Source organism: Echinops telfairi, unplaced genomic scaffold (genome assembly GCF_000313985.2).
Source record: "Echinops telfairi isolate 266 unplaced genomic scaffold, ASM31398v2 ScPeMD7_6;HRSCAF=24_1, whole genome shotgun sequence".
In the NCBI taxonomy this organism is placed as follows: Eukaryota; Metazoa; Chordata; class Mammalia; order Afrosoricida; family Tenrecidae; genus Echinops; species Echinops telfairi.
The window spans coordinates 14,525,990-14,548,102 of NW_022103903.1; the positions used below are offsets into that span (position 1 = coordinate 14,525,990).

General features: G+C 39.7%; 1 protein-coding gene across 1 annotated transcript in view; it reads left to right on the forward strand.

The window, feature by feature from the left end:
• NSUN3 (NOP2/Sun RNA methyltransferase 3) overlaps positions 1-22,113 on the forward strand; it is an 87,313-nt gene that overhangs the window by 28,062 nt on the left and 37,138 nt on the right. The window contains exons 4-5 of the mRNA XM_045286261.1: positions 8,267-8,421; positions 9,192-9,313. Of these exons, the coding sequence (XP_045142196.1) occupies positions 8,267-8,421; positions 9,192-9,313 (277 nt within the window). The remainder of the gene's footprint in view (positions 1-8,266; positions 8,422-9,191; positions 9,314-22,113) is intronic.

Below are 22,113 nucleotides of genomic sequence, written 5' to 3' on the forward strand. Positions count from 1 at the left end.
CTGATCCCTTCGACACCTCGTGGTTGCATAGGCTGGTGTGCTTCTTCCATGTGGGCTTTGTTGCTTCTGAGCTTGATGGCCGCTTGATTACCTTCAAGTGTAGGCAAATTCTTAAGGGCAAGGTTGCTCCTCTCTGGGCTAGCCTGAGGATGCCAAAGCTTTTTGCATATTGCTGGTCAAAGGTTAGAATCTATATGGAATCTCAAAATGAATTTAGGGTTTCTACTGCAGACCATAGCCTCAAAACTTAAGCTCTAATACAATGCCCAGGTCTGTATTAATCCCAGCAGCCTTGGTGGCTCTCTACTCCCAGGAAGAGTGTCAGTCTCAGAAACCATCAGGGCAGTTCTACTTTGTCCTTTATGGTCACTATGAGTTGGAATTGATTTGATGGCAGTGAGAATATTAATCACATTTTATAAATCTATGTTTGTAAAATATATTTTAGTAGCCTTTGCTTCCACGATCATATGCTGTGGCTCTGTATAAAGTCTTTCTGAAGCCCTAGACTCTGAGGAACATCACTTGATGAGTTATTGGCATACATTATCCCATTTAACCCTTACAGCCCCATGAGTTGCATATTACTGCCCTGTTTCTGAGATGACATTGAGGTAAAGGATAGTTAATGAGGTTGTCCAAGGTAAGTGGCAGAGCTGGGATAGGAAATCAGATTGTCACTGAAGTATGCTGCCCTCTCTTTTCTGTGTTCTCTCAGTATTACTAAACTGCTGATTTTTCTGTTAGATAGTTTCTTGGTGCTAGGGCTAAGCTCCTATTTATCTTGGCTAGTGCAGCAACTAGCACTTTGTCTAGTCCATAAGTGATGCTTAATGAACCTTATTGTATTTGTGCTCTCAACTATAGTTTAAATTAGTTTTAATTCTGTTATAATGAATTTGTTATTACTTTTTTGCGTGTGGATTTGTAACATTGCTTCTAGAGAGGTTAAAAACTTTACTCTTAGTCTTCACATAATTTTTAGGACATAAAACATAATTACCATTCCATTTTTTACATTGACATGACTTAAACAAATAGTAATGATGGCTTTTGGTTTTAAAGGTTAATTGGCAGAGTTGGAATTTTTTAAAAAAATTGAATTAAGGTATAATACAATAATTGATTAATGTTTACTAACAGTTTTCAATCATTTTCCTGGACCAAAGGCTGAACTTTGCAGGGATTTGTTAAATTTATTTTTTTTCTGCTTAAATGAAAAAAAAATTACCAAGAATTGGTTTACTTTTTACAATTTAAGCTTTAATTATGTCTGTGTGTGCATGCACACATAAACACATGCACACAAGTGAGAAAGTGCTTATGAAATTTGGATGATGCACTCTCCATCGTGTATGTTTAAAATTTTAACCAAACTAACACTATTTCAAATAAAAGTCAAATCTCAGCAAAACAACAATATAGCATAAAGCTAGCTACCTTTCAGCTATTTTAAATTGCTGAATTTAATCCAGAATTGAGAATCTTGATTAAAGCTATGATTTCATGCAAAGCTGCCCCGATTTTCCTTTTGCCCCGATTTTCCTTTAAATATTTAAATATTCTTTATTATAATGCGTTGTTTCAAGTAAATTCAAATCAATATGATAATTCTATGTTTCAGGTCGCATATAGGGAGAACACTCTGTATGCCAGCCATGCGAGGATCAGTGTAAAGCTTTGGGAGGGACAGGAATGACTGAGACTTCTTTTTCTTATGTTATGACAGACTAGGTGTCCAGACCAGTACTACTGGAAACAACATAAACTAGAGGAAATATCATTAAGAACTATAAAATATTTTTAAATACTTTATATTCTCTTAGTTCTCACAGCCGAAATACTAAATTGATAGTGGGAACCTAAAATCTAAGTTGACCAAAAGTAGACTCTGGGGCCAGGGTGTGGCACCCCATCAAACACTCCTAAATGTCAGCAAACAGACCTTGAACTATCTACAGGCTTTTCTTTTCTTTCTTTCTTTTTATTGTTGTTGTTAGTTTTTTGTTTGTCTGTTTGTTGTTGTTTTCCTTTCTTTTGTTGCTTTGTTTTGCTCTATTTTGTTTCTTTGTACATATTAATAACTCTGCAGGTCTATCTAGATAAGATAGGCAGGATAAACAATCTGGAGGAGAAAACAACAGGAACGATGGTTCCAGGGGGACATGGAAGAGGGGGACGTAGGGGGAAAGGAAGTGGGGGTTAACAAACCCAGGGACAAGGGAACAACAAGTAATCCAAAATCAATGCCGAGGAGGGTGTAGGAGGCCTTGTAGGGCTTGATCAAGGGCAATGTAACCGAGAGGAATTTACTGAAACCCAAATGAAGGCTGAGCATGTTAGTGGGATAAGAGGAAAGTAAAAGGAAATAGAGGAAAGAACTAGAAGGCAAAGGGCATTTATAGAGGCCTAAATACAGGCATGTATATATATAAATATATATATGATGATGGGGAAATAGATCTATGTGCATATATTTATAGGTTTAGTATTAAGATAGCAGATGGACATTGGGCCTCTACTCAAATACTCCCTCAATGCAAGAACACTTTGTTCTGTGAAACTGGAATTTCATGATGCTCACCTTCCCAACAGGATCGCTGAAGACAAAGCGGATACATAAACAGGTATGGCTTGGTTGTCAGGGACCAAGAGAAAAGACCAGATTGTTGGACTGCAAGGCGATTGCACTTATCTATAAGCTCTTTTAGCGGTTCTCCCCAAACCACTTAAGCTGAAAATGCTATCTAAATAAAATCAGTGTCTTCCTGTGAGGTCTCTGGTGGTGCAAAGGGTTAAGCCCTTGGCTTCTGACTAAATGGCATTTCAGGTCTACAAAGACACCTTGGGAGATAAGTCTGTGATCTAGTTCTGAACAGTCAGCAATTGAAACCCCTCTGAAGCATGGTGGGGTGCAGCCCCACAATCTGCCCTTCAGAGGGAAGTGCCCAACTAAAGAAGACGGCGAAGACAGAAACGGGGGCACAGGGGACTCAACTCCATTCTCAGGAGAATCCAGAAGAGGGAGAAGAGCCAGAGTGTAGTCAACAGTGACTTTTTATAGCTCTTGAGGCATGCAAGTCTCTTGTTATTTATACATATCAAACAAATGGACAATGTACTAATCTTGTTATTCCAAGCCTTCAATAGGAGTACAAAGCCTACCAGAGACAAAAGGAGCAAATGCTCCCTAAGATAAGGAGGGGAGCAAATACTCTTAGAGATTTGCATACTTTAACTGCCTGTGTGAGGAGCCAGGCATCTGTAGGGGACAGCTTAATTTAAGCATTAATTGTGTGTGTGTGGGTTGGGGGAGGCGGTGCGGATATGCTGTGGAGCTGTGGAGAAATGTCCTTCTTGGAGTATTGTGTATTGAGGTGCTTTTCCCATATTTCAGACTGTGGAGGCAACGTCACACTAGGGTGACTTGCCAAGCCCTGTGGTCTTGGGCGCTGGGAGTGGGCCATGTGTACTTCCTTCCTGGTCCTCAGTTTCCCACAAAGCACAGTTACACTCTGACGTATCACCTGAGTGAGAGATTAAAAGATTGTATTGAAGTCTGACTAATTTGTACTTGGCTTTGTAGCCTACATTTATTCAATAGATGATGGAAACTCATTAAAAGTTTTTTAACAGTAGAATGACCATCAGAAAAAATAACATATACATTCACATGTAAAAAATATATATATGTAAAGAATATATACATTCATTTATATTATATATTCATTTGTGTGAAGGTAAAACAAAACTTTATCCACTTCTGTATTAGAATTTGATCTTCCATTAATTCTCTAGCTCTGTTTCTCTGATAACGTAGATTATTAACATATTTTAGGCAGTATTGCTTTTGACAGACTACTGCCATAGAGTTGATTCAGACTTTAGTGAACATATGATATAGCGTAGGATTACTTCTTAGTGTTTCCACAACTATACACCTTTACAGGAGCAGATAGGCTGTTGCTTCTCAATTGAGTGGCTAGTGAGTTTGGACCACCGAACTTGGGTTGGTACCTTTCTCCTTAACCCATTGTACTACCAGGGATCTATTGCTTATAATAAAGCATAAACTGTAGAGACTGCATGAGTATGCCACTTTAGGCTCCCTGAATGCAGTGATTCTTGTCAGAAAGGGCGTATTCCTTGAGCGGACTCATAGTTAGGTTTTGTGACAACTTGGTGGATCAGAATTCTCAATAGGTAGGCAGTTGGTGCACAGCCAATGATATGCCCTAACGGTTAGATCCTAATCTAATGTAATATTACTCCATGATGGGTTCTATTGTAAGCAGACACATAGTTTTAAGAAGATTTGGGAAGAATATAATAAAAAGAAAGTTTCTTTTTAGGGTGTAGCTTACTCCAAATAAGTAAATGTTGCGAAGAGCTTCTACACTTTTTGTGGGTCTCTATCCAACATGGTCATTAACCTTGGCTCTTGGGACTTGTGCTTTTGGCCCAGCATATTGCCTGCTGAGTTAGTTAGTTGTGCCAACCTCCCTGATAAACACATGTGGGGCTAATTGAAAGGCGGAGGGATAAATGAGTGGTGAGCCTCGCCTTTCTAGTTCTTGGGTCTCTTGCTTTGTGATGGTCGCACCAGGGTGCAGCTGCCTTAGCAGCTTCCTGCTTCAGCTTGCAAGATTGACTTCCTACAAGACATCCCCAAGGAGAAGCCACATGGACCTATCCCGATGCAGCCCTGGGTGCTGGAGCAGCCATATGGAGACCCCTGCTAGTGCTGAGATGCTTATTCGTTCACTGACTCAGCTTTCCTCCTGCAGTTGGCATCATTGCCTCTGTTTTGTGAGGTGGAGGGCTTTGTGGACTGGTATTGGGTTAATGGGCTAATGTTGGACTTGTGGGCTTGGGCAGCATTGGGTTGGGATGTTTTCATGATGCACACTTTCTTTACATAAAACTCTCTTATACATGAGTTGCTGTGGATTTGTTTCTCTAAAGTACCTAGGCTAATACACCTGCTGACCCTGGGGAGCCATCAGATCTTAACATCTGATATGTTGATATTGGTCTCAGAAGCCTCTGAATATACCAGCTGTGGTCTGTCTTCTTCATTTTTGTGCTTTCTGGTTCATTGTCCCCAGCAGCTACGGAGTCAGGAAAAGCCTCCTGTTTAAGATCTGACCAGGAATTTAAGCCAGACCAGACCTGCCCATTTCTACAACTGTGTAATCTATTTCCTTAATATACATTTCTCCCTCTTTCCTTTCTCACTTCTTTCTGTCCCTCCCTCCCTCCCACCCTCCACCTTCTCTTCCTCCCTTCCTTCCAGCTATACAAAAATTGCTTCACTTCTGGAGAGAACCCAGCCTAACACAAAAACCCTGGAAGATATGCTTATGGAGTGATTATGAGGAGTTCTGGCTTTGCGGAACATAAAACTTCTAAACCAAGATGTTTTCTGTCTCTTTTAATGAGAGTCTTATGTGCATGCACTTGAGCTACCACCTGCTTGGACTACTGCAGGGACTTCCATTGAAGAGAAATGTCTCATGTACTATTTAGAAGCTTTTAAACAGTCATATATCTACTAATTCGTTTTGTGTTATGTTTTCCAAGAATTGACAATATATGGAAAGTAAGGAATATAGAAATATATAAAATATAATCCTGAGTAAATAGATGCTTAAGATGTGTGTATGTATATACACACACACATGCTTACACACATCTTTAATAATAATATAGCTTAATAATATAGGTTTGCATTGATTGTGCAGTTTGTGGAGGGGGTAGGTAAAGAATAATGGAGAGAAAACAAATAGCAAAATATGTGATTATATTGATTTAAAACATTACCTGTGGGTATATAACTAAAGATATGTGGTATACTAGTTATCAGAATGGTAATGCTGATTAATATCTTAGTTATTTTAGTGCTGCTATAACAAAACCCCCAAGTGGAGGGCTTAACAAACAGAGTTATTTTCTCCCCGCTTAGGTGGCTAGAGGTTTGGATTCAGAGTACTAGATCTGGAGGAAAGGCCCCTGTGGGTCAGGGCAGTGTCTTCTCAGCTGTGTCCTGTCTGGGAAATCTATGGCACTATTTCACTCCGGCCTCACTTAGGCTCTATGAGAAGGAACCTCAACAGCACAGAGCCACGGCATGCTAACTGTATCATCACATTTCATCTTAACACCCGCTTTGTCGTTAGATGTCTTAGTTTGCTAGGGCTGATGTAAACATCAGTGCTGAAAATGATTGGCCATAAAGAAAATAAATTTCCTTTCTCACAGTTCAGGAGACAAGAAATCAAACTAAAACATACAAACACTAGCATGTAGCTCTTCTTTGTCTATGTCAGCTTCTAGAAGCCAGCGATTCTTAAGAGTTCCTGGGCTTAAAAATCCATGCTTTGTCACCATCAGATTGAGGTGCCTTCCACCTGTAGGTGCCTATGTTGGGAACCAATAGCTTCACGTTTTGATTTTTTAAAAATTTTGTAGCAATAGGCTTAGACATACTGAGTATAATAGGCTATATCATTTACCCTTGCTTAGTAAAGTGGAGGGGCCGTGAAAAACAAGATCCTCAACAAGATGGATTGACACAGTGGCGACAGTAGTGAGCTCAAACATGGCAACATTTGCTGGATGGGTCAAGACTGCTGCTTATTTCCTTCTGTTGTGCATAGGGACACTCTGAGTCAGAACTGACTTGCTGGCACCTGTGTTAGGCCAGGTTGTCTAATGTAACAAATTCAGTGAAATATATGTATAAAAAAGAGCATTCTATGAAGAAGTAATGATATATCAAGAAGACATCCCAGCCCAGTCCTTAAGTTTCTCTTCAGATTCACATTGCTACAGGCAGGTGTCGCAGAAAAGTGAAGCAGGAAATAGGAAGATTACAGGCTGATAGGTGCCATCATGTGAATCCAAGGTTGATGGGGCTGTGCTAGGGTGGCGGCAGCTCTCAGGGTTGGCAATATATGGGGCCACCCCTGGAAGCAGGCAGAATTCCAGCAGGCAGGAAGGCAAAGGGGCAGAAAGAGAGACAGGGAGGTTCCTAGTTTCTTCTTTTTTTCCCAATTAAAAAAAAATTATTGACAAACTAAGAGTTAACTAAAGGCAAGAATCCTGACACCGGGGGCTACTGTCTCTGCCCTGCAAAATAAATTAACCTCCGTCAAAAGACAACTGAAGACGGATGCTAGGATTAACTTTTAAAAAAATACAAGAAAACCTCACAGAATGAGATGGACTGGGCTGCAGCTGGGCCTTCTGGACACAATGTCCCCACACCCCCAAAGGTGGTTGGCTTCCTGGGGAGGTAATATTCCCTCAACAGCCAGTTGGTCCTCAGAAACCTTGGGGCTGGGCCACTGACCTATCCTAGCAAAGATCATTTTTGCAAGGGCACTCCCCTTGACCCCTACCCCCCGATTCTTGCTCCCCTTTTCCCCCAGTTTCTTCTTATAAGAAGTCCACACCCCCAAGGGGCTTCATCAGGCTGTGACAGATTGGACTCTACCCTACACTTTCATAAAAATTCAAGTTAACATAAAATCATCTACCACAGCCTGTATCAACAACACTTAGTAGCTGAGAGCCCTGCTAGAGCATGAGGTAAGCTTTTGACTGGTGATTTGAATCCACCCAGCTAAGAGAGAATGACCTGTTTATTTGTTCCTGTAAACATCACAGCATAGGAAACCCTATGTACCAGTTCTGGTCTGTCACACAAGGTCACTATAATTCAGAATTCACTTGATGGCACACAATAAGAATAACTCTTAGCAGCTAGGATTTTAAGACGTTTCTGAGATGTTGAATCCCCCAAACCAAACCCACTACCATCAAGTCAGCTCCAATTTATAATGACCCCAAATAGGGTTTCTAAACCTGTACATATTGGCAGGAGCAGACAACTTCAACTTTCTCACACAGAGTGGCTGGTTTGAACCCACGACTTGAAGTTAGCAGTCTAGTGTTTACCTGATGACAAGGCTCAAATTTAAGAATCTGTTACTGTCTATAGATTTTCACATACCCCCCCCCCCAAATTAAACTTGTTTGAGAGGCTGCGTATGCATGACTGCTGCAAATGTTTAATATGTGTGTCTGTCTGTCTGTCTGTATAATCACTTCTGTTTTTAAAGTATAAGATAATGTTTACATCTGAATCCTATTTCTGCACAATTATAATAAGTTGGCTTCTTTCTAAAATGTATTTGGTGAAAAATTGGAAATTGAACAGTTACAGTGCATTCATTACATTTTTTTAATCCTTCCTATTTAGGTTATCTTCACTGTAATGAATCTGATCGTCTGCGGTCAAGGTGGCTCAGGCAGACGCTGGAATCTTTCATCCCGCAGCCTTTGGTGAACGTAATTAAAGTGTCAGAATTGGATGGCAGAGAGATGGGAGATGCCCAGCCTGAAACATTTGACAAGGTACTTTTATTCCGTTGTGATAAACTGATGACTCCAAATGATACTACAGTTGTTACACTGCTTTGTTGTTGCTTTCCATCAGCTCCCAGACACAGCCCATGCAGTTTTCCACTACGCTGGGAAAGTTGGATAATGAACATGGAAGTAGTTTTATTTGATGATCAGCATGGTTCAAAGGAAAGGGCACCCAGGCACTTGAAGATTATAGGATGTTTTATATTTCCAGGTACTTCAAAGATACTTGGGAAGAGATTAGATATAATCTGGGTCAGAACACAAACATGTACACTGCATTGCTTTAATTCAGCCATACTTTATATCACATTTTGACAATTGAAGCATTTCAGGAAATCAAAATTAAAATATTAATTCTTAAAAATAAATGCTAAGAATTCAGAAGTTCAGTAGTGTCTGCTTAAAGGAGTAATTTTGTTAAAAATGTTGATGTAGGAGGTAAGATTATCACATAACATTAGTAGACATGATAATAGAATCCCTTCCCCTGCATAAAAAAATATAAAGTAAATAGTGCAACTACACAGGACATTTTGGGGGGAGGGGGAGTGAGGATATATATATATATATATATATATATAATTAATTATACACACACACAAATGGCCTAAAGAATGTAGGCGTCTTTTTTATTTTAAAAATAATTTTACTTATATGCGCATGTTTTCCCATGTTTTACTTTGTTTCCTTACATACATCTGGCCTGAAGATAGCGTTTCAGTGCATACTGGCATTATTTGCCCTCTTTTCTTCAGGTGTTAGTTGATGCCCCATGCTCAAATGATCGCAGTTGGTTGTTCTCTTCTGACTCTCAGAAGGCAGCCTGTAGGATAAGCCAGAGGAGGAAGTTGCCGACTCTACAGATAGAACTCTTAAGGTAAGCACTATTAATACAAACGTATTTTCATCCCTGTGTGGTGCAAGCTTCACCCAGAGACACCGCAGAAGGTAAAGCCTGGTGATGGGCTTCTGAAAGTTCACAGCCTTGGAAAACCCTATGCATCTGCTGTGTCTACACACATGGGGTTGCCAGGAGTCGGAATGGACTAGCTGCTGATTTAAATAGGTGTGACTGAACATTGTATGGAAATCACTCCCTTTGAGTTGATAGAGATTCTTGGGGACCCTATAGGCTAGATTAGAACTACCCCTGTGGGTTTCAGTGACTGTACATTTTTATGGGAGTAGAAAGCCTCATCTTTCTCCTTGGAGTAGCTGGAGGTTTCGAACTACAGACCTTGTAGTTAGCAGCCCAACATGTAGCTTGGTACCCATCAGAATCTCCAAATTAGTGATTTCTGCTCGAGTGTCAGGGATTGGTCCTACAAAGGCTGTACTGAAGGACCCATATCCTCTTTCTTTTTAGCTTATATTAAAATGTGCTTCCCTGCCATTCTCCATGAAATGTAGTATTGCTGTACATTGTCTTTTTTTTAATGAAATGAGCTTTATGAGATTTAATATACCATAACAGTCACCCTTTAAAAGGCTTTCAGCATATTCAGTGGGTGTTGTTTCTTTGAAGGCACAGATTTTTTTACAGTGGCTTGTTTGCTCACAAAGATTGTCCTCAGACCAGGTTTCATTACTCTGGGCTTTCTTGTACCGGACTTTGAGCAGCACTGCTATGAGAATAGCTTGGGAACACGATGCAGTTTTTTGGTACCAGCACATTGTTCTCAATGAGTCAGCTTCCTAGAAGTTGTAACCAGTTATGAGCACTTACCTCTTTCTTTTTTTTTCTCTCTTTTAAAAAAAATCATTTTATTAGGGGCTCATACGACTCTTATCACAATCCATACATACATCAATTGTGTGAAGCACATTTGTACATTCATTGCCCTCATCAATCTCAAAACATTTGCTCTCAGGTCCTCATTTTTCCCCTCCCTCCCCGCTCTGCCCTTCCTTATGAGCCCTTGATAATTTATAAATTATTCTTTTGTCATATCTTGGCCTGTCCGACATCTCCCTTCACCCACTTTTCTGTTGTCCGTCCCCCAGGGTGTAGGTCACATATAGATCCTTGTAATCGGTTCCCTCTTTCCAACCTAATCTCCCTCTACCCTCCCAGTATCGCCACTCACACCACTGGACCTGACACACACTGGTCCTGAAGGGATCATCCGCCCTGGATTCCCTGTGTTTCCAGTTCCTATCTGTACCAGTGTATATCCTCTGGTCTACCCAGGCTTGCAAGGCAGAACTCGGATCATGATAGTGGGGGGTTGGGGGTGAGGGTGATGAAGGAAGCATTTAGGAACTAGAGGAAAGTTGTATTTTTCATTGTTGCTACATCACACCCTGTCTGGCTCGTCTCCTCCCCGAGACCCCTCTGCAAGGGGATCTCCAGTTGTCTACAAATGGGCTTTGGGTCTCCACTCTGCACTCCCCCCATCATTCACTATGGTAAGATTTTTTGTTCTGATGATCCCTTCGACACCTCGTGATCGCACAGGCTGGTGGAGTACTTACCTCTTTCTAAGACTTTTCCAGGAAAGCCTGGCCACCAAGAGATACTTGGTTTTCCTTCAGAACAGAGATATTTGGAACATCCTTGCCCTAATTCCAAAATATGTTTCCTTTTATTTTGCTACAAAGTAATACTATAAAAATTTTCTAGAATATTTGAAACATAGAAAAATAATCTCATATTACTCATTACCTCTAATACGTGCAATGGGACTGAGTGAATTTGTGGGCACTTTTGGTCACATACTTTATTTCCAACTTCTGATCGATATCTAAGAATGAATATGTGCCATTACCAAAATATTAAAATGAACACTAATACCTAGTTTTATTCCAATATCAGATTATGTATTAGGCCATTATGTTGATTCTTGTAGTATCTACCAGATAGTTCTTCTAAATATGTCTCATCTGGCTTTTCTCATTTGTTTGTATGCTGCTTTACAGTTTTGCTGTCAACGGCAGCCCTTCTTATACTATAATTCTATGACATTTTCATAATTCTGTGTTGGTCTTCTCTTCTACTGCTTGGATTACTAACTTGGATGTTGCATAGAGCCTGCTCTAGATTGTTTTTTTGTCGCTGAAAATTTTTCTTCTGCTTCTTTGTGAATGATTCCTGCTAATCTAGGTCCATCCATTTTATATCTTATCCCATACAATTTGAATAGTTCCAGATGTTTTGATGCTCTTTGCTTTATATTTTTATCTTATCCCATACAATTTGAATAGTTCCAAATGTTTTGATGCTTTGTAACACCTCTTGCTCTCTCTGTCTCTCAGGCTGTGATAAGCAACTAGACTTCCTGACAGTATAATTTTTCTTCTTTCTCTGATGACAGATCATTTTCACATTAAAAAAATTATTGCTCACTACCATGCCTTCTTTATTTTATATTTCATCAGTTATTTTTTCTCCTATTGCATTAACTCATGTTACCTTTCTTCTGTTTCCCCCAGTCTCCTAACATTATTCCAGTCAAGACCCATTAGTTGCTAACTGTGGATAAGCCTCCCCAAACCAGACTCACTGCCATCAAGTAAATTCTGACTCAGTGACTCTGTGGGACAACTTAGAACTGCCCTTACGGGTTTCTGAGACCGTAATTCTTTATGGGAGTAGGAAGTCTTATCTTTCTCCCACGAAGTGGTTGGTGGTTTGAAACTACTGACCTGTGTTTAGCAGCCCAAAGCGTAACCACTGAGAATATTATCATTTTACTTGATCTCTCCAGAACATTTTAAAACCATAGATTTAGTTCTACAAGTAATACATGGAAACCTTTTTTTCTGGTAAAAACAAATCAAAATAATATACACGAAGTAAAGGCTGCCTTAGCCATGTACCTGAATATCAATTTTCTTCACAGGGTTATAATCCATTTGATGTGTAATCTTCCAAGCTTTTTTCTAGACATTTTCTTAAATTGATATAGAAATACCAAAATACACTGAATATTTTTTACTCTAGCATCTATATTGTTATGTGCTATTTTTGTCTTTAACATTTCTTAGTCTTTTCGATGTAGATATACTTTGTTCTCTTTATCATCTAAGAAATGTTTAATAGTGTCAATGTATCATATTACATTTAACTGAGCCTTTTTTGTTTTGTTTAATCTTTAAAACTGTTCTTTGATAGGCTTCATTGAGTATACTTGGTGGCATTTTCATGATTAAATCTAAGGAGTGAAATTGAGCAAATTTTTTATATGTACATTGTCCCCACCAAAAAACTATCCTAGTGTATGACCTATCAGCAAAACAGATCGGTAAACTGCTTGCTCTCTCTCAAAGTACTCTCTTAGCTTAACTTTGGTGGTACTTTGGTGGTAATGGACTTTCCTGGTTTTCTTCCTACTTCTTCAATTGCATCCTATTATTTTTCTTAACTTACTTTTAATCAACTTACCCCATAAATTCTGAGAATTCTTAGATTTCTGATGATGGCCCTCTTCTCTGCTTACTTATCTCATGGTGTCAACGGACATGCTCTCAAGTATGTGTCCAAGCTGAAAGCCTTCTCATTAGCCTCTGACTTACACATCTCATTGTCTCACAGAGACCTCCCTTTAGAACCCATTCAGACACAAGTTAAATTCGTCAGAAATGGAATTTATAATCTCTAGCATCTTCCTATCTCTCCTCAAAATATCAACAATGGAGAATTTCAAACCGGAAATCCCACTAACCTGCATCTGTTCCTCTCCTTTGATTCAGTAAGTGCATTATCACCTTTCAGTTGCCTAATTCAGATATCCACCCCCAAATTCCCCTCAATCTCCTATATCCAATCAATCACTATGCCAGCTGCTTGTGTAAAATGCCCTCCCCCACACAAGACTGTCTATTTTCTTGCTCTGTCTCCTACAGCATTCTCTATTTTTCATCTAGGTTTTATAATTCATTGCAATGACCACACAGAACTCAGAGACAGTGCTCATGATTTTGAGGTTTATTATGAAATATAACAGGTTATAATTCAGGTGGAAATGCTCAGGATAGAATTGTTTGGCTAGGCCTTCTTACAAAATTATTTCAGGATGGCTAATAAATACCCAAAGGGCATGCCCTTCTGCTATAAGACACTCAGCTCTAACTCCATGGAACAGCTAAATCAGTGCCCCGAATTAAGGACCCAGAGACACACCATTCCACAAAGTTAGCCTCCTGCCCCCAGCATTCAGCTCTACTTGCTTTGTGGGCTTGGAAATCCACTGGTCTTTTTCATGTTATGGTTCCTTGTTCAGATGCTACTGCTGTTCCTCGGACACTCCTCTGGTGTTACAGCTTCCTAACGCCTCGACCCTTTAATACAGTCGCTCGTGTTGTCGTGATCCTCTGACAATAAAATTATTTTTGTTGCTACTTCATAACTGCAATTTTGCTACCGTTATGAATCGGACAACCCCTGTGAAAGGGTCTTTCAACCCCTAAAGGGGTCGTGACCCACAGGTTGAGAACCACTGGTAGAGAAGATGAGCCCCCCTCCTGGATCTTGCTGTTAGAGAAATCCCCATCCTGCTTCTTAGAAAGCTCATTTGATATATAACAGTAAGGCAATCACAGTGAATCCTGTTAACAGCCACTCACATCTGAAAACTGTCAGTATCTTCCTGTACGTTTCCCTACCCAGATTCATCAGGAAAAGGCCATTTGGTGGGAGTCAGAGAGACTATGGCTAAAAGATCCACATTATATAATTTGCTGCCCTAAAGGATCTCTCAGTTCTATCCAGTGCTCTCTATCCTTAGTAACCTATCTAAACCACCAGCATCTGTCACCTGAACAGTTGCATTACCCTCCCAGCCATCCTGGAGTCTCCATTGGTGAACTCTACTGTGAAGCCAAAGTGGCCAACCTGTAAATCTGATCACATTATTTCCTTGAAATCTTGCTGTGACTCCTCATTTCCATCAAGATCCCAAACACCTCAGTAGGGTACACAAGTTGATGTGGTTCCTTCTTACTTCACTAGCTTACTGCCCCAGGACTCCTGAGCAGTTTTGAAACTCTCTGTACAACATCTCATTTCTGGGGCTTTTGCCTTTCTTTGCTGCTACTTTTGTAATAAGAGTGCCTCTCCTAATTCATCCTCCTTTTTCTCTTGGCTCACTCTACTAATTCTCAGGAATCGGCTCAGATGTTTCCTTAATTAACGTGGCTACGTCCTTAGTTTCCTCTTACGTCCTTAGTGTCATTTAAAGACAGCTTCTCTGCGAGACATTTGCCTAGTGCTTGTTTTTACCATGAACAAGATTCTGAGCACCAGGGGAGCAAAGATTATCTTACTGTTTTTACTTCCATAACATAATTTAATGCCTGGCAAGTAGAAGGGGTGCAGTAAATAATTGTTGAAAATTAAATATTTAGAATTTGAAGTTGTATTCTCATATATAATGAAGTGACTCCATCAGAAATAATGATATAATTATTATTTTGCATGGTAATTAGGCATAAATGTAAAGAAATTTACATAATTTATTTTGTTAGTATTGCTTTTACATAGCCAATGCATTGCTCTGGTTTTCTGTTTTTTTGTTTTCTCCATGCATAGCATATCAGTCATCATTGCCAAGATTGTTCACGTATACAGACCATACTGAACGCCCTCTTATGCACTATCAACTGAGGTTCAGAACTCTCTTAGTTGGCCACTCCACTGCCCCATCATCTTACCCCCAAAATTGGCTTTATCGGCGCATTACTCTTTTGGCTTAATTATTTTAAAAAGGAAAATCAGAGTATACGTTTACTTGGTTTTTTAATTTAATTTAATTTTTTTCGGGGGGCTCTTACAGCTCTTATCACAATCCATCTATACATATACGTATTGTGTCAATCACATCTGTACATCTGTTGTCATCATATTTTTCAAAACATTTTCTTTCTACTTGAGCCCCTGCTATCAGCTCCTCATTTTCCCCCCTTCCTCCCCCATGTCCCCTTGATAATTTATAATTTTTTTTCATGTCTTTCACTGACCACTGTCTCATTTCACCCACTCTTCTGCTGTCCATCCCCCTGAATTGGGGCCATATGTCGATTATTGTGATCAGTTCACACTAGCCTGTGTGATCATGAGGTGTTGATGGGATCAGGTATCAGGCATCAAAGACCCCCCCAAAAACAAACAAAAAGCACATCAGTGAGAATGAGGGCGAGGGCAGAGTAGAGACCCAAAGCCCATCAGTAGTCAATTGGACACCCCCTGTCAGAAGGGTCACAAGGAAGAGAAGAGCCAGTCAGGGTGCTGCGTAGCACCGATGGAACACACAAACTTCCTCTAGTTCTTTAATGCTTCCTCCCCGCCCCGCACTATCATGACCCCAGTTCTATCATATAAATCTGGCTAGACCAGAGCATGTACACAGGTATAGATAAGAGCTCACAACACAGGGAATTCAGAGCAGATAAACCCTGAACCAATAAGGAGAGCAACGATACTAGGAGGGTAAGGGTAGATTGGGGGGGAGTAAGGGGGAACCAAACACTTTTTAATGTTTTTTTGACTCTAATTTTTATGGAAGAAAATTACTAGGTTTCTTTTTTCTGTGGTTTTGCTGAATTAGTTTAAACTGCCAATCTTTCATTAGTAATTGAGCACATGCCATATAACCACCCACGTACCTCAATGTGTTCTTTCAGAATTAAAAAAAAAAAGATTACTGTGATCAGGTGAAACTCTACAAAGCAAACTAATTTTCCATTTAGCTTCTCAGACACGTTTTGTTTTATGAAATTGATCTCATTCCCCTCAATGTAACATAACTCTCCCTACTTCCTCCCTGTGTTTACTTTTCCCATCCATCCTTTGCACTGTCCCATCTGAGCAAATGCTATATGCCTTTGTCTTATTTGGTTGATTGTTCGAAGAAGTGAGTACCTCCATGATATCATTGTTCACTTTATAGGCCTGTCTCTTGTTTAGCTGAACTTGAGTCATGGGAGTAAGTTCAGTTCCAGACTCGAAGAGTATGTATAGGCACTGACTCAGTCCTCCACCAATTTCTACCAGACCGGAAAGCCTGGTCTTTCTTTATTAATTTGAGTTTTGTTCCACATTGTTCTCTCACTGTAAGTAGGATCTTCTATTGTGATCCCGTTCAGAGCTGTCATCAGTGGTAGCTAGGCTCTCAGGATTGTAGAGTCTGGAGTAATTATTTCCTTGTGCCTTTAATTCTTTTCATTCTTCTTACTGCATCACTTTCAGTAGCACGTGAACAAACCAAACCAATCACTATGCAGCCAGTTCTGACTCACAGTGACCGGATAAGATAGAGTAGAACTGGTTCATGAGATTTTTAAGGCTGTAAATCTTCATGGAAGAAGACTGCCTCATGTTTCTCTGGAGCAGCTGGTGGGTTCTACCAATCTTTCAGTAAGCAGCCCACCACTTCACCCACTGTGCCACCAAGACTTCTTTTAGTGGCATGTGGAAGAGCACACAATGCTATGTTAAATTCAACTAGTGTTGGTGTCGTTTAGTGAAATACTTGATATGTCTCTTCTAACCATAATCTTTTTAGGCTATGTGCTGCCGAAGCAAGCATTAGCCATGATCTTTGTAACTCCCAACATACACTATTTCTTGGATGGGTTTCTGTGAGAGAAGTGGGGAAGTTGCTGAAAGGATTATATGACTTCCTTGTGTGTAGTTGTTAATAATTGAGATTGTAGTAACTTGGAACTCTAATGTGGGGATTAGTCAAATTTTCCATCCTGTTGAGTATACATGAGCCATTTCAGCAGAAGGAAGATCTTCCTACCATCAAGAAAGAAAAGCCAGGAGTGGAACGTGTCACTTGAATCTCAAGATCCCTGTGTATTGAACCACCTTCGCCCAGGAATAGAAAGCAATGCAAGCAGAAAGGAAGCAGAGGCGCATGAGACAGAATGATGGGCTTCCCAGTCCATGGAACAAGTAAAGTGAGTGCTTCCAAGCACTTAATTGGTGGGACTAAGTTTGCTGGCTCATGGAGCTTGAACTGAGTGCTTTCAGGTGAAGGCTAAAAGTAGCGTGGAATGATGTTGTGGGCATTTATTGGCAGTGCTAAAAGAGCGCTGTAATATTGCCTGAGCAGGGCAGAGGCCAACAGGTGTCTTGGCCAACGGTCTGAGGTTCAGAGAGAAGCTTGTCTTTGGGCATAACAGAAAAGATACATTTATGATACTGAATTGTAACCTGTTAACTTCCCTAATAAAACTCATAATTGTGAGTATTGTCTGGGAGTTCTGTGTGGCATTGTGAAAAAACTTAGCTGAGATTATCGAGTAGCAAGTCTTTGGGAGGGTGGAGGCATGTCTGACCTCTGTCTTTAGGAACCAACTTTGCATTGATGTAGCGTTTGATTCTACTTTCTTCTTGTGAAGTCAGATAAAGTCAAATGCTGCCCCATGCTCTTTTTATGGTCCTCTTTCTGTAATCAAATACAGTTGGAAATGGTTATCACATTAGCTGTCTTCTCTGTTTCTTCTTGAGCAACTGCTCTTTAGTCCCGACAAAGACTTTGAGCAGTTGACACTGAATCCATGGTCGTGTGATTAGATGATAAAGGGGAGAGATACAGATATCCAGGCATAGATACAGAAAATCATCTGATTCCCTCATATCTACAAGTCAGGTGGTTAAGAAGATAAGGGGAAAAAATGACAATCTAGATAAAATCGCCTTCTTAATCTCTTTTTCTGACTTCCAAAGATGAAAAACTAAAGCATGGTAGTTGGAGATAGCTTTACAATATTACATAGATATAGATTTTTCTGTCTGTCATGTCACTTTTTCCCCCACAGAGTTATTGCCTTTCCCTTTCTTTTAACAAAAGGCAATTATTTTATTGTACAATGAGACACAAAAGGCTTCAAATGTAAACATAGATTGAAAGTTAAACCCATTGATGTATATGAGCTTTAGTCAAAGTGTAAATTGACTAAATATATTTTCATGGTTGGAAGCCGATCCTTATTTGCATTTACAGGAAACAGTTGGTAAAAAAACAGAAATTGTATGACTTGATATTGTGGACAGGGGCCTGAACTTTTAGTGGCAGAGGGTAGTTTAGAGACAATATATTTTAAAATATTATTTTTTCCTTTCTTTCTCTGTCCCACCTTCTTTCATTCCAGACAGACATTTTATATCCAAATTCCTCACCAGTTATTACAAACTACAAAATGAAAAACTAATTGATGAAAGTGTTTTTTTTATGTGAGCAATTTATAATAAGACACACAATAAAAAATAAAGCAGTTATCTTAAAACCAAACTCACTGCCATTGAATCAATGCTGACACATAGCTACCCTATAGGATACAAAATTGCCCTTAGGGTTTCTGAAATGGTAAACCTTACAGATGTAGTCAGTCTCCTCCTTTTCCCTCAAAGAGACTGCTGGGTTTGAACTGTTCCCCTTGCAGTTTGCAACTCAATGCATAGCCAACTATGCTACCAGAGCACCTTAAAGAATGTGTAGATATTAAAAATACTTTATTAACAATATGAGCTCAGAGGATTTTAAAATTTTCACAGATGAGTTTAATTTAGTATATTTTATAAAGAACCATAAAAGAAACTCAAGAAGATATAATACATTTTTTAAAGGCACACTGAGGCATATCAATTACCGTATATACTCATATATAAGCCGGGTTTTTCAGCACATTTTTAATGCTGTTTTTGTGGTAAAATTAAGTGCTTTGGCTGATATTCGGGTTGGCTTATACTTGAGTATATACAGTGTGTCCCCACACTCATTTTTTCAAACAAAACATTGGTTTATGACTCCATTGTTTGATGTTACTTAACTGCCATCAGTTTGATTCCAATTTATAGCAACCCTTTGGGACAGAATAAATGGTCCCTTTGAGTTTTTGAGACTGGAAGTTTTTGTGGGAGCAGGGAGCCTAGTCTTTCTCCTTTGCAGCGACTGCTGAATGTGACCTTGCAGCTAGCAATTCGGGGTGTAACCTGTGCATTGCGCCATCATGGTCCCTGTGAGTCAGAATTGACTCAGTGGCACGAGTTTGGCATTTTCTGTTTTATGCTTCTAACGTGGCTCATTTTAAATATAGCAGGACGACAAAACTGACTGTAGTTTTGCAGTTTCATATACCCTATTTGTGTGGCCCCAACCTCACCAGAGTGCCACATGTACTTGTGTACATTATTATAACCCATCCACTGCGTCGATCCATCTTGTTGAGGGCCTTCCTCTTTTTCACTGCCCCTCGACGTTACCAGCATGATGTCTTTCTTCAGGGACTGCTCTCTCCTGACATCACGTCCAAAGGATGTAAGACTAAGCCTCGCCATCCCTGATTCTAAGGCGCACTCTGGCTGCGCTTCTTTCAAGACAGACTTGTTTGTCCTTTTAAGAATCCATGACACTTTTCAGGTTCTTCGTCAACCCCACAGTTCAAACACATCAGTTCTTTTTTGGTCTGCCATATTCAGTGTCCAACTTTCATATTCCTATGAGGCAATTGAAAACACCATAGCTTGGGTCAGGTACACCAGGCTCTACAAGTAACATCCATGCTTTAATAAGGTCTCCTGCAGTATATTTACCCAGTTGTGCTAGTCTGGGTTACCTAGAGAAACAAATTCATAGACACACATGTGTATAAGAAAGAGGTTCTTATAGAGAGTAATTGTATATTAAGAAAACATTCCAGCCCAGATCAAGTCCATAAATCTGATATTTGCCCATATGTCTGATACCAGTCTATAACTTCCCCTTCAGATTCATGTAATATATGCAATGACACTGAATGCAGGAAGATCACAGGCCAGGGGGTGGAAAGTCTTGTGGATTCAGTGGCAGTGGAAGCATCTCAGCCCTGGCATGGGTCTTCATGTTGCTCCTCCAGCTCCAGGGCTCTGGCTCCATCAGTGTAGCTCCATGTGGCTTGTCAACAGGAATGGCTTGCAGGGAAAAGAATTTCTTCAGGACTCCAGATTTTTTTCCAGCTTTGGGCACAAACCTCTAGTTTGAAATTCAAAAAAACAAGTAATTCCTTTTTTCTTCATTCTGTCAACAGCCCCCTAGGCAAGTCTCTTCACCTTCAAATGTCCTGAGCACTCTAGACACTGAGTGGGGCTTATCCTTTTAGAATCTTCTTTGTAGGCATTTCCAAGCCCAATTAAATTCCAATTTAATGGCTAAAGGCTGGTGGTAGTCTTACAAACTCTGTTTTCATACTTTTCAATAACCATTTCTATCAATCATTGTATCAATAACAATAAGCAGAAGAAAACAGTATAAACCTAGTAGAATCAGATCCTAAACACAATTCTTAAAACAGTCAAGTTCAATCCTTATCTAATCTTAATGAGCTATGCTGATGGACCCAGAGCCCTGGAGCTAGAGGAGCCACATGGAGATCCACACCAGCTCTGAAATGCTTCCACTACCACTGGATCCAAAAGAATTTCCACCTACTGGCCTGTAATCTTCCTGCATTTGGCATCATTGCATGGCTGTGTGAGTCTAAAGAGGAATATATGGACTAGTATCGACATGGGGTAATATAGGACTTGTGGACTTGATCTGGACTGGGATGTTTTCCTAATGACACAATTGCTCTTTGATATAACATTCTCTCTTACACATATGAGTGTCCTGGATTTCTTTCTCTAGTCAACTCAGCTAACACACCAGTGCAACATGCCTTTTGATATCTTGGCTGCTGCTTCCATGAGCATTGAATGTGGATCCAAGCAAGACAAAGTCCTTGACAACTTCAATTTTTATCCATTTATCACATTGTTACCTTTTGGTCCAGTTGTGAGCATTTTGGTGTTCTTTACATTGAGTTGTAATCCAGACTGCAGGTTGCGATCTTTGATCTTCATCAGCAAATGCTCAAGTCCTCCTCCGTTTTAGCAAGCAAGGTTGTGTCTCTGCACATCGTAGACTATTAATAAGCCTTCCTTGAATCCTGATACAGCATTCTTCTTCATATAATCCAGCTTCTCTGATTTATTTGTTCACCCCTACTCACTAAGGTTATGTAATATGATTTTCTTTTACTGCTCAGTCATATATAATTCATTTTTTACTTTATATCCCCATGTATTCAGGTTTATAGAGATGCTTTCTTGCTAAATGCAAAATGGAGTTTGTCATTTTATGCATTGATTTGGGGAACATTGCTTAGGGGAGTAAGGCTAGAAACATCTTTACCCCCCTTGAATATAGAAATAAAGGGATGGATATCTTGCATGTTATCCTGGGAGAAAGTTCTATAAAACAGAAATTTTATCCTGATCATCCTAGGACCAGAGCCAATTAGCCTTCCCTTTGTAAGCTTCATCGAAATTGAATCAGACAAAATAATTGCTTTATAAATGATGTAATTGAATGTGGCTCATGAAAGCCATCTATTAAGAAATCACAGTGCAGAAAATTTTGCAAACAGAAATGGGAAACATACATATACACACATGATCTTATTCTTCAATTGTTTCTCACATATTTACTTTAAAAGCCAACGAGGTAAGTTATTCACCATTTTATTTTTCACTAAAATTTTACTTCTAAATTTAAAAAAATCCTAATAAAGTAAGGATTTAGACAGATAAATCCCTCAGGACCAATAATGAGAATAGCAATACCAGGAGGGTACGGGGAAGGTGGGGGAGAAAGGGGAAGCCCATCACAAGGATCTATATATAACCCCTCCCTGGGGGAAGGACAACAGAAA